Source organism: Amblyomma mixtum, unplaced genomic scaffold, assembly GCF_055824585.1.
Source record: "Amblyomma mixtum isolate Tamu unplaced genomic scaffold, ASM5582458v1 scaffold_29, whole genome shotgun sequence".
Classification (NCBI taxonomy): Eukaryota; Metazoa; Arthropoda; class Arachnida; order Ixodida; family Ixodidae; genus Amblyomma; species Amblyomma mixtum.
The window spans coordinates 233136-249580 of record NW_028317726.1 but is presented as its reverse complement, the minus strand read 5'-3'; the positions used below and the strand labels follow the sequence as shown (position 1 = coordinate 249580).

General features: G+C 46.7%; 1 protein-coding gene across 1 annotated transcript; it reads left to right on the top strand.

Moving 5' to 3' along the window:
- Positions 1-1445: 1445 nt before the first annotated feature.
- LOC149324470 (lysosomal alpha-mannosidase-like) lies at positions 1446-15830 on the top strand. The gene is made up of 8 exons (XM_089565507.1): positions 1446-1633; positions 3713-3812; positions 5177-5326; positions 6143-6336; positions 8919-9024; positions 13258-13337; positions 14242-14292; positions 15732-15830. Exons 1-8 carry the CDS (start codon positions 1466-1468, stop codon positions 15828-15830), a joined length of 948 nt encoding a protein of 315 aa, XP_089421633.1. The 5' UTR covers positions 1446-1465.
- The last annotated feature ends 615 nt before the right edge of the window (positions 15831-16445 follow it).

Here is a 16445-nt window from a genome sequence, read left to right as displayed (position 1 = left end):
CGACCTGGTATCCGACCCGAAAATTACATCTCCGAAGATCCTACACCAGCCTCGCGTCATAAGCTTAGCTTTAGGCTTGGACCTATTTTTTCGCGCACCAATACATACAAGTTTTCATTTCTTTCCAAGGATAGTTCCCGAATTCAATGCTCTACCTAATAATATGTTTTTTCACCCCCCTTGATTGAGGTACAGTTAGCTCAGTAACTGTTTGCTGCTGCCTCATTGCGTTCTTCAGTTGTATTTTTGTATTGTGCATTATTGTAGTATGTGTCATGTTATTCCGTATGATTATACAGACTGCATACTTATGTACTTGTAGATTTTTCTGTCGTCTGATTCTATGACCACTAGTATTTATTTATGCATTTCCCTCTCCTGTTTGAACGTACATGTCCGCAGTATTTCATATATACAATTTTAAAAACTTACCCATACCACAGCCATGAGGGGAATTCGAATCAGCGCTGGCGCAAATAGACTGCCCTCGTTTCCAGACTGCCTTTTACTACTCAGCCATCACCAGAGACTTTTGCGATCCGCTCTAACTGGTGACCTCTCGCGCTACATGCTTTAAATCAACGTCCTCACCATCTATAACCTCTTCATTCCGTGCTTTAAATGCTCGACAGTGCTGTAGTTCTGCCGATGTGGCCATGCAATCGAACCGGATAAGCCAGTGGATAGGAAGGCTCGCCTATTTTGCCAGCAGCCCTTTTATGTAGCTGCACATTAAGGTAAGAAGGCGGCCAAAGCTGCCTAACTCGTCGTTAAAGACGGGGAAGAGCGGGCGAGCGCAATAGCACGTCAAGCAGCGAAAGTAGCCAGGGACGCTGAGAACGCTGTCAAACGAGAAATAAATAAGCTGCTGAAAGGGGCGGCACGTAAGGCTCCAAAAGCGGCGAAGCACGCGGGTTGCCCTGTCCATATGGAAAAAGACAGTTATCGCCTCAGTGCGCCTCCTCAAACCGCGAAGGCAGCTAGGGAGAGTAAGCAAGCCGTCCAGGTCGAAGGCTGGAAACTAGCGGAGGTGGAGATACAGCCTTTGCCAAAAGTAACCAGGCTGCGTGGTTTGCTTCACATTCGTATAGTAGAGCCTTTACGGCTTTCCTAAATATCAAAAAGTTCTTTGAAGGTGAGGACAGGGGTACTAATTACCATACAGAGATTTAGAGCTTGTGGGTTGGCATAATAGCTTCAATATACTACTAAGAAGCAAACCGTGCAGCCTGGTTACTTTTGACAAAGGCTGTACATCCAGCAGCCAAACGACCTGTCTATTAGCCGAGTGGAGCTACCGCCATCTATGAGATGCTCTAGAATATGTTAAGCCTTCCCTGCTTTGGATTTGATGCTTACGCCTACACTCAACGACGAAATAGACCATAAGTTTTTTTATTTTCTTTTCTTTCCTATGCACTCTATTCCCCGGCCACGTAGCCACTTGCGCAGGGGTCCGCGAACCATGCGGTTCGGAATGATCGTCGTCTCGGCTCTCGCCTGTTGTCTGGCCTCGGCCGCTGCCCAGCCAATGATGGCCGCCGGCAGCCGGACATCGCTTCGCTCGGAGCCCCCTGGGGGCCTCGGTGCGAAGCCGAAGCCACCGGGAACCGAGATACACTGCAGCTTCAGGGTAAGCCTGACATGACGACGTGACCACTCCTCTGCATGCGCTCGGGATGCTCGGGTCACAGCCGTGAACACGCACGGACCAGTTGTTTATTTATTCAAGGTACCTACAGCACCTCGAGAGGCATTATTGTAGGGGGGGGGGGGGGGGGGGGGGGGTATGTACATTAACAGTAAAATTCAATACAACAAAAGAGCACAAAGGAGAAAAAAAGTTACAGAAAAATGTTAAGAGCTTCCAATAAAGACAACAGCATTCTGATTACACTCGAGACGCAGAACCAACACTGAGAACAGCATAATCAGGTTATTGCATTGTCAATTGCAGCCTGGAAATTCTCAATCTCAAACATTTCATTTTGCAGCAGGTTCCAGTCATTTATTGTGTTGGGAAAAAAAGGAATCTTTAAATGTAATAATCCGGCAGTTATACCCTGTAATTTCCATGGTATTGTCCTTTCTACTCGAAACGTAGTGAGGTTGCCTTAAATAGACAATTTTATTAATTCCTGTTTTATTATTGTAAATGTCGTACAAAAACTTTACTCTGAAAACGTTTCTTCCGTGGAATAATAACTTCCAACCAAGAGCTTCCCGAAGTTCTGAACTTCTAACCTTAAAATTACAATTCGCAGTTACGAACCTTGCTGCCCGCTTCTGAACTCGCTCTAGCTTGTCTTTTAAAATATTTGTGAATGGGTCCCAACATACGCGTCATATTCGAGAATTGGCCTGACATTCGTAATGTACAATGTTTCTTTTACGCATGGAGTTGTATGTTTAAACTTTCTTTGGTAAAAGAAATGGTTAAAGAATGGTAGTGTTTTAAAGTAGTTAAACCGAATAGACGTTCGAAAGCGTGCGTTTAGCCTGACAGGGTCATGGTTTTTGCTTTGCTGGGTCGTCGGCACGTCTGGCAACGATATTAGACTCAGGTTAAGCTCTGATCGAGGTTAGGCTGATCTGATCTTTTCGCGCTGCAGGTGGAAGTTGCTGAAGACGACGATGTGCAATGCACAACTCGAGAGCTTGTTGCAGTTTAGCAACAGGGGTGATAGGCTGCGGCGAGAGCATATGACGTGTTCACCCTCACCTCCTGTCTGTTGCTCTGCTGCTCTTTCTTTTTGAGATGTAGCGGCAATATTAATTTCATTTATTGAAGGTAAAGGCTTCAGCGATGACCCGGCTTTGTAGCTTTGGTCGTGAGGTAGAGCTTACGCTCTAAAATTGTACCTAGCTTTCCAGTGCTTTCAACATCAAACAAGCTAGAAGGACTCATGATGATAATAATCATCAACACGACAACTACGTCACGGCAGGACAAAGGCCTCCCGCACCGACCTGTAATCAACGTTGTCCTATATGCCAGCTGGTACACCCTAACCTTCTCCCCCCACCCTTCCTCCCCTCCCCTCACAGCCATCACTCCGTTACGCTGACCCCCCCCCCCCCCCCCCACCCCCCTCCATCTGCACTACTCCTGTCTCCTAAAGCTGCACCCATAACTTTCCATTAAAAAATCGCTGCGCTGTCCTCAACTTAATCTAAACTCTTTACGTTAGCCTCTTAGTTTCTGTCCCATAGGTAAATCCTGACAAAACGCAACTACTATACACTTCCCTCTTGAGAATCAGTGCTAAGCTGCTATTCATCACCTGAGAGTGCCTGCCGAATGCACTCCATCCGATTCTTATTCTCGTATACAGTTATTTCACTCTCGTGGTCCGGATATGCGGTCACTGCCTGCCCTAAGTAGATGTATTAATTTACCACTTGCATCACTTCTGCGCAAACAATACGGGAGTGGTACTATACTCAATGTCATAGGCGTGCTCAGAAGCAGGGTAGGGGTGTGGGGCGCAAATTTGCAACCGTAATACTCCCTTCTACCAAGAAGACATGAACAGGTGCTGCTGTGAACTCCCCCCCCCCCCCTCCGCCCTTAAAGAGAGACCTATTACACTCTTATGCTCAATGTAGATCAGACATCAGGCTGATTCACTGTTTGCTGTTCTTTCTCCTTGCGAAGCTGTAGTGTACTGGTGGCTCAGTTTTGATTTACCGATTCCTCCGCGCACTGCAGCTGTGCCAGAAGCCGATGCCGGACGTGATCAACATCCACTTCGTGCCGCACTCGCACATGGACATCGCCTCGCACAACACGTTCGAGTCCAACTTCCTGAGTGAGCTGCGCGGGAAGAGGGGAGGCGGAAGGCGTGGAACATAACCTCCTCTCTCTCCCCCTTTCGTACTGCACCTCAGAAAGCTTCGTCACCTATGTGGGGCTGAGAGTGCAGGCGCGATGTGGGTGGGTGGGTGGGTGGGTGGGTGGGTGGGTGGGTGGGTGGGTGGGTGGGTGAGTGAGTGAGTGTATGGATCGGTGACTTGAGTGGGTGGGTGAGTGAGTGATTGGGTAGGCGGATGAGTGAGTGGGTGGGTGAGTGAGCGTGAGAGTGAGTGAGTGTAAGAGTAACTGAGTGGGTGGTTGGGTAAGTGGGTGGGTGAGTGAGTGAAGGAATGAGTGAATGGGTGATTGAGTGAGTTGGTGGGTGAGTATTAGGTAGTGTTAGAGGGAGTGAGTGAGCGGATGGGTGAGTGAGTGAGCAAGTGATTAAGTGGGTGGGTGGTGAGAGTGAGTAGGCGGGTGAGTGAGTGACTGAGTGGATGACTGAGTGTGAGAGTGGGTGGGCAGGCGAGTGATTGAGTGGGGGAGAGAGTGAGTGGGCGGGTGAGTGAGTGTGCGAGTGAGTGAGTGGTTGGGTGGGTGAGTGAGTGTGAGAGTGAGTGAGTGTGTGGGTGGGTCAGTGAGTGAGTGATTGAGAAGGTGAGTGAGTGGGTGGGTCAGTGTTAGGTAGTGTTAGAGGGAGTGAGTGTGAGAGTGTGAGAGTGAGTGAGCGGGTAGGTGAGTGAGTGAGCAAGTGATTGAGTGGGTGGGTGGTGAAAGTGAGTAGGTAGGTGAGTTAGTGACTGAGTGGATGTCTGAGTATGAGTGGGTGGACAGGTGAGTGATTGAGTGGGGGAGAGAGTGAGTGCGAGAGTGAGTTGGCGGGTGAGTGAGTGTGCTAGTGAGTGAGTGGTTGGGTGGGTGAGTGAGTGTGAGAGTGAGTGGGTGGGTGGGTCAGTGAGTGAGTGATTGAGTAGGTGAATGAGCGAGCGAGTGAGTAGGTGGTTGAGTGAGCGGGTGGGTGAGTGAGTGTGAGAGTGAGTGGGTGGTTGGGTAGTGAGTGAGTGAATGGGTGGTTGGGTGGGTGGTTGCGTGAGTGAGTGGCCTGGTGAGTACGTCAGTGGGCGAGTGGGTGGGTGGATGAGTGAGTGAGAGTGTTCATTTGCTTAGATGACTTTGGCATAAAGGGAATAGAGGACAGGGGTAAAGAATCCGAGAAAAGGTTTTTTGTTAATCGCCAGCCTGAGTACAGTATCCAGAATAAATATTGGGAAATAGGAGGGAAGAAAACGATTGCATGTGATTGTTGATCGATTCATTAAAAAGAACTTGCACGTGCCAAACCCACACTGAGGGATTTGACATGGCCTGTTGCGCTTCCAGAGGCGTCGTCCATCCTGAACTCGGTGAGCGGCGAGCTCCTGAAGAACAAGAAGCGCATGTTCAGCGTTACCGAGATGGCCTTCCTCAAGAGGTGGTACGAATCCAGCAACGAAGTCTTCAAGATCATATTCAAGAAATTCGTCTCCGAAGGTAAACTCCAGCAACGCCTCAATGAGTATTTATTAGCCCTTAAGTGCATTCTTTACAGGGTCAGATAGCTGTGATTTTCGCATGCGAATAAAGGTATTTGTGGTGCTCACACTTCCGAGTGTAGGTGGTAGGAATCTCAACGAATTCTATCAAGAGTTTAACGCATACTATGACAAAACGCAACCAGTCCTTTTGGAGGTTTGGACGAGCCCGAAAAGAACTACAAGAAAATGTCCAATTGGCGTCGCATTGTCAGGAGCGAGCAGGTAAGAGTCAGGAACAGAGAGTATTTGGCGCCACTGTATGACGATTACAGTAGCGTGCAACGTGGCACTGAAGCAAAAAAAAAAACGTTAGAGATCACTGCGGCACCCTCATTGGAGAAATGCGTAAGCATGAGTTTCGAAACTTCGCGCCACGTTTCGTTTTCAAGTTGGAAATGAAGAATAACCGCGAACTTGAACGAGACTGAAGAACGAGAAGAGGACAGGACGAGCGGTAACTAGCAAGTTGCAAGTTCGCGGTTATTCCTCCTCTCCAACATGTCAGACCAACTGGCCCAAAGCTTCCCCTTGTTGAACCTTATTCGTTTTCAAATTTGGCGCCACGCGTTGGCTCCGCCCATACTTCCGTCATTTTGAAATTTGGCGCCACTTTTTCTGCGGCCTCGCCCACTTTTTGGACATTTTTTTGATCCTCTATCCGATGGTACCATTTTTTTTTCGCATAAACCCAATCGTTCGGACGTACGTGCGGACAAGATCCGCAAACATAGCCATACAGTGCTTACACATTAAAAGAAAACCCCTTTCGCAGGTCGCGTGGAGCTTGTGAGCGGTGGCATGGTGATGAATGACGAGGCGAGTACTCACTACTCGGACATCCTGGACCAGATGACGCTGGGCATGCGCTGGATCAACGCCACGTTCGGCGCATGCGCACTGCCCCGCGCCGTCTGGCAGCTGGACACGTACGGACACTCCCGGGAGCAGGCGGCCCTCTTCGCACAGGTGGGGAGGACGCTACTACGCTCCTGCAGAGCCCCAAGGGTGTCGGGCAGTTTGAAGGTTTATTAAAGCGAAATACAAATGATTTGTAAGTTTCATAAGAAAGTTAGTACAGTAGGAAGTCCCAAAGTGAAATCTGTCTGGGGGACCTCCCATCAGGTACACATAAGGAAAGTGTATAAGTTTGGCAGGGGAGCTGGAATAAAAGTATACAATCAAGTTAAAACCTATTAGTGTAATTTGCGGCAGCGAATAAGTTATACAATAGTTAGCGGGCATAATTTAACAAAAAAGGCATAAAACAGCAAAACATAAGAGCAATAGAAAGAACACAAAAAGACATCAGATAACAATGGGCATTGAATAAATGCAGGTATAAAACAGCGGCGGAGAAAGAAAGAAAAAAAAAAGAGGCTCTAGATGAGTAACAATATGACCGTTTGCTGTCAGAGTGGGGAACAGAAAATAAGATTAAGGCAACCTTAAGCATGGCACGAAGCTGAATGGGTTGATAGGAGATGTTTTTTTAGTAAAGTGTAGAAAGCGGGCTGCGAACGTGCGGATTTGATTGCTAGCAGTAATGAATTCCAGGTTTTGATGGCGGAGAAAAAAGCAGTTTGTTTTCCATAATTTGTGTTCAATTTTGGTAGAAGCATATTGTTTTGTTCAGAGAATCTAGTGTTATTGCTATTAGCAAGGAAAGATGGGGTGGGTTTGACCCTCTTTACCGGGAATTCAGGACGAGCGCTTCTAATTCACTTGGCTGCCATTACGTGGCGCATGGCTTTGAACGTTCAAAAACAGCTCTTTGACGTCAACTGCAACGAAAGAAAGGAAAGATTGGTTTTGTTTGGTTTTGCGGTGCTTAACGTCCCAAAGCGACTCAGGCTATGAGGGACGCCGTAGTGAAGGGCTCCGGAAATTTCGGCCACCTGGGGTTCCTTAACGTGCACTGACATAGCACAGAACACGGGCCTGTAGAATTCCGCCTCCATCGAAATTCAGCCGCCGCGGCCGGGATCAAACTCGCGTCTTTCGGGTCAGCAGCCGAGCGCCGTAACCACTGAGCCACCGCGGCGGGCGAAAGAAAGGGAAGAGGATGAGCGAGTGGCTGCAGAGCAGAACGTGATGCCCAGTGATGAAAATCGAATGCGTCCCAAATGGCTAAAAGTTTTGCTTACGAAGAAACGTATCGGCTTTGGAGTTTGCCGACACATCAGTACCAATTTCTTCACTCAATCGACCCACATCTTAGATCAAGACTCTCACCCAGAATTCCTCGACAACTGGAAACACTTTATCACCGACTTCGTCTGAATTCTGCATATACAAACCGCTTGCGATACCGTTTTGGACAAACGAACAGTCCGCATTGTGACAATTGTGCCGCGGTAGAAACTGTGGAACATATCCTACTTGTGTGCCCTGCGTATGCTAACGAGCGTGCGTACTATGAACATTGCATGCAGAAGCTCTGCCCAGTGCCCCTAACAATGGACAAAGTTTTAGGTCCCTTAGCCTGCTTCAGGCAACAGAGACTTGCAATGAACTTTCTTTTTTCATATTTAAAAGACATTGGACATCTAGATAAGCTCTAAATTCACTTGCACGTTACCTTCATGCATTCTTCATGCAGTGAACTTCGTCAGCCCATTTGTCGGACTATGCGCTCCATCATTCCATAGGTTACATTAATACTCGCCATTGCATCCTTAGTACCCATTTCATGGCCGCATTTTATCTTCGTTTTTTTTCTTTTACCTCTTCCACGCTGCTCTCCTACTGTCTTGTTCTCCCAAATTCCCCTTCCTACGCAGAGTAGCATGCCAGCGATTTTTAAACGCCGGCTAAATTCTCTGCATTTCATTAAAGAGTCTCTCTCTCTCTCTCTTATACGGCAGAGGTTCCAACAGCAAACGATATACAAACCCTAGCACTAATAGTTAAAAGCCCGGCAACGTTCGTTTGGCCAGGCAGTACGCCAGTAACAAACCTGTTAATAGTCACTGCGAAAATGGTACAAAAGAATCACGCTGCTGTGAATTGCGTTCTTCGATATTTGCAAGGCCACAAAGCTACAGAGTTTTGGGGACTAAAAGAACTGTGACCAGTGAATGCTGCGCTGAAACGACCACCTTACAGTTCAGAGAATGTACAGCCTAAGCGTAGAGATCGCTGACTACAGGTTGAGAATGTTATCGAAGTTTTGATCCTGTCAGCTTCACCAGGAGACTAGAAACTCCCCCACAGGGCTCAAGCGGACCAAGAGCCCTTTTTTACGAGGTCCTAGTTTCAGTCCTAAATGTCACTCCTCTCCTACCCTCGACAACAGGTTTGACTGAGTCTTTGGTTGTGCAGTTGTTCTTGCTGACTGCTTCAACCACGCAGCGGTCTCTACAATAGAGGCGAAAAGTGTTTAACGTGCACAGACAACAGCCGCAAAAGCTGCCGCAAGTCTGTGCAGTTGTTCTTGCTGACTGCTGCAACCACACAGCGGTCTCTACAATAGAGGCGAAAAGTGTTTAACGTGCACAGACAACAGCCGCAAAGGCTGCCGCAAGTTTAACTGAGGCCCACCCGCACAGATGGGCTTCGACGGCCTGTTCCTGGGCAGGGTCAGCCACTTGGAGCGCCGCTGGAGGGGAAACCTGGACGCGCTCGAGTTTGTCTGGCACGCCGACCAGAAACTCCGTAAGTGGCGGAACCGTGTTTAACCATGATGATGATGATGATGACTATTATTATTATTATTATTATTATTATTATTATTATTATTATTATTATTATTATTATTATTATTATTATTATTATTATTATTATTATTATTATTATTATTATTATTATTATTATTTGCCGCAAGAGCATCTGCGGCCAAAGAACGCTATGGCACACAAAGTTTTTATCATGTACCCAAGGTGGGGTCGAAGACCCATTACCCAAACATTTCACCCTAAAGAAACCGAGAAGCAGGCAGCCCATTGTATCACCAATTTTATACCATTGTATCACCGGTGGGTACCTGGCGGCACTGGGGATCGAACCCCGCCCCTCCCGCGTGCGAGGCGGATGCCCAAACGACCAGGCCACCACTGCGGTCGTTTAACCCTTCTTCCACTATGGAAAGTTAAACATTAGAAAAACAGACATCTGAAGTTCAAAATTACTATAACACCTGAAATTAGGCTATTTCCACCTAAGCACAATTTACTAACAAGGAAGGCAGATGTCTTGGCTAACCTGGACAACTGTGGCTAACTTGGCAAAAGAGCCCACTTGTGGCTTTCGCGCACCAATGACCTCTCCTTTATTCATAAATAGACCTCTACTTTATTATAATTAAAGTCTCTCTCTCTCTTTCTCTCATTGTTGTATTCTGTGGCTGTACTATTGTTGTTCAATAAATTATTCTAGATTAGAAGAACTAGGCTACGAGCCCAGGATGTCCTCCTGACCATGATTCGCTTCATTCCTTGAAGACTGGAAAAATACAGGGTGATTTTTTTTGCCGTTTACAGATGTTTATATTAAAGAAATGTGAGGGATACGTTGGTGCCGTCTAGACAGGTGAACTGTACAGCAAGGCGTTCAATATATACATGTTATGGATCAATAATTCGACAATAAATTACCTAGAAGTAACTAATGAACTTTTCTTATTTTTTATTTCAGACGACAAGGTAATACGCCCAAATAAGGAGAGCTGTGTTTTTAAATTTTATTAATCGGAAGTGTAGTTCGAAATATGGAATGTCTAAAATGCCCATTTCAAAACTTGTTGAGTTCGCTTTCCCGTATTGAATATTCAAAAATGGCGTCGGTGGGTGTGGTACCGTAGCCGAAATCAAGTCGCCTTCTTCTACAGCTAAAAGATACAATGCCGTCTGTATTTAATGCCTTAAAAATGCGAGCGACGTGGTTTTATAAACATTAAATACAGAAAAGACAATTAAATAAGCTTTCAAATGCGTTCATTTCTTTACCTTCGACATTTAGAACCACATTACCGACAAAAAAATTTAAACGCAGGGTTCACCGTCGATATTGACGGCCTTCGATTCGCAATATAACCTTTCCTCCTAAAATGAAAAATAAAAGTCAATTAGTTAACTTTAGTTATTCATCTAGTTATTGATTCATATTAGGTACATAACGTCCGCCGTGCTGTAGAGTCGAGCTCAACAGACCGTACCGATGTATTTCTCGCAGATTTTGAAATTAAAATCAGCAAACGTTAAAAAAAAAATCTCTGCCTCTCCCGTAACCGAGAGTAGACTAAGCATGAAATGTTTTCGGGCCTAATGTCATCTCGGTGGACACCCGAACCGCACCGTACAGGAAGGGAGGAACGCCACCACCCGTTCAGCGCGATGCCTTGCCATTTGAACGCAAGGTTTTTTGAGGAAAGCAAATGGCGCAGTAATTCTCTGCCATCTCGGTGGACACCCGAACCGCACCGTACAGGAAGGGAGGAACGCCACCACCCGTTCAGCGCGATGCCTTGCCATTTGAACGCAAGGTTTTTTGAGGAAAGCAAATGGCGCAGTAATTCTCTGCCATCTCGGTGGACACCCGAACCGCACCGTACAGGAAGGGAGGAACGCCACCACCCGTTCAGCGCGATGCCTTGCCATTTGAACGCAAGGTTTTTTGAGGAAAGCAAATGGCGCAGTAATTCTCTGCCATCTCGGTGGACACCCGAACCGCACCGTACAGGAAGGGAGGAACGCCACCACCCGTTCAGCGCGATGCCTTGCCATTTGAACGCAAGGTTTTTTGAGGAAAGCAAATGGCGCAGTAATTCTCTGCCATCTCGGTGGACACCCGAACCGCACCGTACAGGAAGGGAGGAACGCCACCACCCGTTCAGCGCGATGCCTTGCCCTTTGAACGCAAGGTTTTTTGAGGAAAGCAAATGGCGCAGTAATTCTCTGCCATCTCGGTGGACACCCGAACCGCACCGTACAGGAAGGGAGGAACGCCACCACCCGTTCAGCGCGATGCCTTGCCATTTGAACGCAAGGTTTTTTGAGGAAAGCAAATGGCGCAGTAATTCTCTGCCATCTCGGTGGACACCCGAACCGCACCGTACAGGAAGGGAGGAACGCCACCACCCGTTCAGCGCGATGCCTTGCCATTTGAACGCAAGGTTTTTTGAGGAAAGCAAATGGCGCAGTAATTCTCTGCCATCTCGGTGGACACCCGAACCGCACCGTACAGGAAGGGAGGAACGCCACCACCCGTTCAGCGCGATGCCTTGCCCTTTGAACGCAAGGTTTTTTGAGGAAAGCAAATGGCGCAGTAATTCTCTGCCATCTCGGTGGACACCCGAACCGCACCGTACAGGAAGGGAGGAACGCCACCACCCGTTCAGCGCGATGCCTTGCCATTTGAACGCAAGGTTTTTTGAGGAAAGCAAATGGCGCAGTAATTCTCTGCCATCTCGGTGGACACCCGAACCGCACCGTACAGGAAGGGAGGAACGCCACCACCCGTTCAGCGCGATGCCTTGCCATTTGAACGCAAGGTTTTTTGAGGAAAGCAAATGGCGCAGTAATTCTCTGCCATCTCGGTGGACACCCGAACCGCACCGTACAGGAAGGGAGGAACGCCACCACCCGTTCAGCGCGATGCCTTGCCCTTTGAACGCAAGGTTTTTTGAGGAAAGCAAATGGCGCAGTAATTCTCTGCCATCTCGGTGGACACCCGAACCGCACCGTACAGGAAGGGAGGAACGCCACCACCCGTTCAGCGCGATGCCTTGCCATTTGAACGCAAGGTTTTTTGAGGAAAGCAAATGGCGCAGTAATTCTCTGCCATCTCGGTGGACACCCGAACCGCACCGTACAGGAAGGGAGGAACGCCACCACCCGTTCAGCGCGATGCCTTGCCATTTGAACGCAAGGTTTTTTGAGGAAAGCAAATGGCGCAGTAATTCTCTGCCATCTCGGTGGACACCCGAACCGCACCGTAATGGAAGGGAGGAACGCCACCACCCGTTCGGCGCGATGTCTTGCCCTTTGAACGCAGCGCTTCTCCCCCGGGCCCCTGTGCGCCTGCGCGGATTTGATTCGATGCGCGAAGCCCCTAAGAGATCACGTATGACAACGAAGTGTATCGTGGAATTTATGTGCTTTTTGCACGCGTTATTAGAAATCGGAAATTATAATTCCGTGCATTATCAAACGCACAGCGACTGATATCTTGATAAACATTGAGAAGGCACTGGCAGCATTTATTTTTTGTGACTCCTTTGGAGACCAACCGGCGCTTGCATGCCGGTCGCGTAGGAGGGCTTACAGAGTCTCGTTAAATCTCGTTAAGTCTCGTTCGGTGCCCGGATGTTCTCGTTTCAGAGACCGGATGACTGGAATTCAGTGCCCGGATGAGTGGATTTCAGTGCCCGGATGATGGCTCTCGGTCTCGGCGTGACGTCACCACACTGCCGACAACGGGGGCTAAAAGCATTTCATGCTTAATAACACCCATTGTGTTTTAATGGTTCAAGCATGCCCATTGCCTTCTCTCTGTCTTCAGTGCAGTGTATTAACTCTCTTCCGATGAAAAAGACACCAGCGCAGAAAAGCCGAACTTCTTGGAACACAAAACCAGAACACGATTGCCCTTATCAACCGTCAATTTTAAACCGAAACTTCAGAAATCCTTTTGATAAGCCTGTCATATAAAGGGAAAATGAAGAAGTATGTCTCTGTGCTTCTTCACAGTGCAGAACAGATTTTTCTCGGTCGTATGCTCCAAGAATATAATTTCTGACAACGTACCTTCAAGGTTATATGTTTTGCGCATGAGCTTCATGTACGTGCTGCATATGCCGTGTTTTCAGATTTAAAAAAAAATGGTGACCCCCGCCTTGTTGCTGTTCGCCATGAAGTAAACGCTTCTCTTGCTCCTCAATCTAACTTTCAGAATGGGAGATCTTCACCTCCATCCTACCCCACCGGTACTCTCCTCCCGGCGTAGTCAACTTCCGTGAGTTCTTCCTTACGGTGAGTTCCTCTAGACCAAGTGAAGACCCTTAGCCCATGCTTTGAATTCATTTGCTATTGTGGTGCCCCCATTTCACCCCGATTTTATGCCCCGTAGATATGCCCCGTAGGCATGAAAAAGTAGGTATGCCCCGGCGGGCATACCTACTTTTTCGGGACCGTCTACGCATGCGCGGTGGCAGCGCTATGTACGCGCTATGCTAAAAGTCTCCGCTGTTCTCCGGCGCCAATGCTGCTCCATGTCTTAGGCGCTCGGGACCTGAAGCACCAAAGCTTGCACAGGACCGGACTTGCCATTCTAGAGCATCAGGCAGAAGACTTTAGAGTAAACGGAGAGGGTGGAAATATGACGCGAATAATGTTCCGAAACATACAGTTACGAAACGAGAACAATGAATTCCTTACTTAAAGGGCAACTCCGTGTTTTTTTTTTTCCACCTTCGATGATTTTATTAGGCTCTAACGGTGCTCTCTTCACAATGTTCTGATCTTTTCTGCCTAATTTCGTAGTTTTGTAGCAGTGGAAGTGAAATTTAAAACTTCTCATTTCCTAGATTTCGACGGGAACCCTTGGGATATGTGACGTCACAATTTTCATGCTCCTCAATATGCTCTCTGCGTTTGCTTTTAAAAGGTTTACCACAACCGGGAAAATAATAATAACTTATGTTTTCCAAGTACACTTCACGCTGCGCCTTAGTTTGCCTTGTTTCAAAAAGTACGCCCAGCTTAGGCTTGTCGAGTTGCCTCCCTAGCTACTGAAGCTACCACAACCTTGAGGCACCTATTTGTGCCTTTATCATTTCCCGATTAAGAGCTCTCTATCTGGTTCCCCGTGACATTACCTGATGGACGTATTATATTATCATGTGCCATTGCGACACTCCCTTTTCTTTTGTTTCAGGATGAAAACAAGGTCAATGTGGCTCAGGCCTTCTTAGATGCCATAGAAACTGTAAGTGCCTTAAAAGCTGACCGAACGGAGTCGTTGTGTTTAACTTTTATGCGTAGCATATTGCAATCACTCAGTTCAGCCCTTGGGCGCGGCCGGGCAGCCACCAAACCACGTGACGTGACGTCATGTGGTTTGGTGACGTGACGTCATGTGGTTTGGTGACGTGACGTCACCAAACCACGTAAAAAAAGATAAAAAGAAAAACAATAAAAAAAAAACAAAAAAGGACGGCTGAGCATGGTGGCGGTTGCCACCGCCCCGTTTCAAAGGGGGCGCTCCTATCCATCCATCCATCCATCCATACGTCACGGAGGAAAAGCTGCTGAGAAAATCGAGTGCCGCCAAGCAATACCTCGCGCAAAAAGACCGCGCAATATGCAACGCATTCTTGGCTTAACCAAGCTGAGCCTGGGCATTTTTTTTGTCTGTAAAATTGAAAATCACAGTTTACAATTTAAAAACAATGTGTGCGTGCGTGTGTGTGTGTGTGAGGGGGGGGGGGTGCGCGCATGCGTGCGTGTGTTTGTACATATTTATACACGTTATTGCTTAATCGGTTAAAATTTGGTCCCTCGCCGGCATGACACAGTGCTTACTCTAGTCCATGCTGCGGTCTTCTAGTCCCTGACCCTGACGGCTGCCGTGTTCCTTACATACAGTCAGGGATTATTTATTTATTTATTTATTTATTTACTTATTTATTTATTTATTTATTTATTTATTTATTTATTTATTTATTTATTTATTTATTTATTTATTTATTTATTTATTTATTTATTTATTTATTCAAATACCCTAAAGGCCCTCTGGGAGAGTGTATTAGTAGGGATATTGCCGTGCCATAATACATATCAGCGCAATATTCTGCAAAGTGCTGTTTGGTGTTGTTCTCGCCACATCTTTATTTACTGCGCCAAGAGAAGTAAAACGATAGAACCGACGTCTGTCCTCTGAACGGCGTGAGTGCCTCATCCACGTGCGAATTTTAGAAACTCGCGCACTGCATATCGCCCGACACAATAAGATTAAGTTCTCAGTGTTTAGATGAATTTCTTTATATTTTTCATGGTAGAGTAGGAAAGATTTTGAATCCACGGATTGTTAAACTTGCTGAAAACAGTACCGGTTGCTTTCCTTTACAAATTTTTTTAAGCAGTCTATAGACTGCCTATAGACTGCTGTCTATAAAGTCTATAGACTCTCTATAGACATTTTCTAGAGAAGAGTCTATAGGAAATACAAATGCTACATACATTCTATAAAAAATCTATAGATTTATGGCCATGGACTTTTAGTACACTTGTGTCTATAGACAGTCTATGGACTATAAATAGAGAAAAAGAAATATCTATAGGAAGACAATGGAGTCGATAAGAAGTTTATAGACTGTCTATAGACCATTTTTATAACGGTTGTACGCTGTATCTCACTGTTTACAGGCACCGCAGCCGCTTGATTCGCCAAACGAGGAGTTTCAAGACGACCCGAGCAAGGCAAGCGCCCATTTCGCGTACTCTCTCAGTTGTTTATTCGCTTAACCTAACACCGATCGCCGCGTCACCTTTCCTTCATCGAGTTGAAGCGAGGTTGTGCGCATTCTGAAATTTCATTTTTTTTTATTCTGACCCTAATGAGACATACTGTATAAGGCATGAGAGAAATTTAGGTTTTTATTACAGCGTTTAAGCGTGCTCTCATTTCGTTAATGGATGGTATAGATGGTGATGAGCCTAAGCACCACTGAATTAATGAATTTCATTATTTCCACCTCGTTTATGTATGTACACAATCGCAGTCATAATAATACGAAACCCGCTCCAGCGATCGTGCACCTCTCACATCTTACGGGGCAAAAATTAAGTGTTGTCCGAAACATGTAATGCGTGAGAATAATTAGAATGCTCTGTGCTGTACCGGACACGACTTTACATAAGACAAGGTCTGCGAGCAACTTCATTTATGTAACATGTCATGGAATCTATCTTATCATATCCTAAGCGTCTCAAACAAATCGCAGACGAAGTTTACACTTCGAGTGAAGGGAGGATATACGTAATAGAGATAGGTGCGCACACTTCGTAGAACATTGTCCCATAACTTTTGGGCCCGTTGTTAGTGTTAGCGGTCACTCTTCAAGGCCATTCCTCACGAGT

Excerpts from the sequence above, each read along its gene's own strand:
- LOC149324470 (XM_089565507.1), top strand. The coding sequence starts at position 1,466 with ATGCGGTTCGGAATGATCGTCGTCTCGGCTCTCGCCTGTTGTCTGGCC. Across the intron at positions 5,327-6,142 it reads CAAGAAATTCGTCTCCGAAG|GTCGCGTGGAGCTTGTGAGC; the intron begins GTAAACTCCAGC and ends CCCCTTTCGCAG. Across the intron at positions 13,338-14,241 it reads TCCGTGAGTTCTTCCTTACG|GATGAAAACAAGGTCAATGT; the intron begins GTGAGTTCCTCT and ends CTTTTGTTTCAG.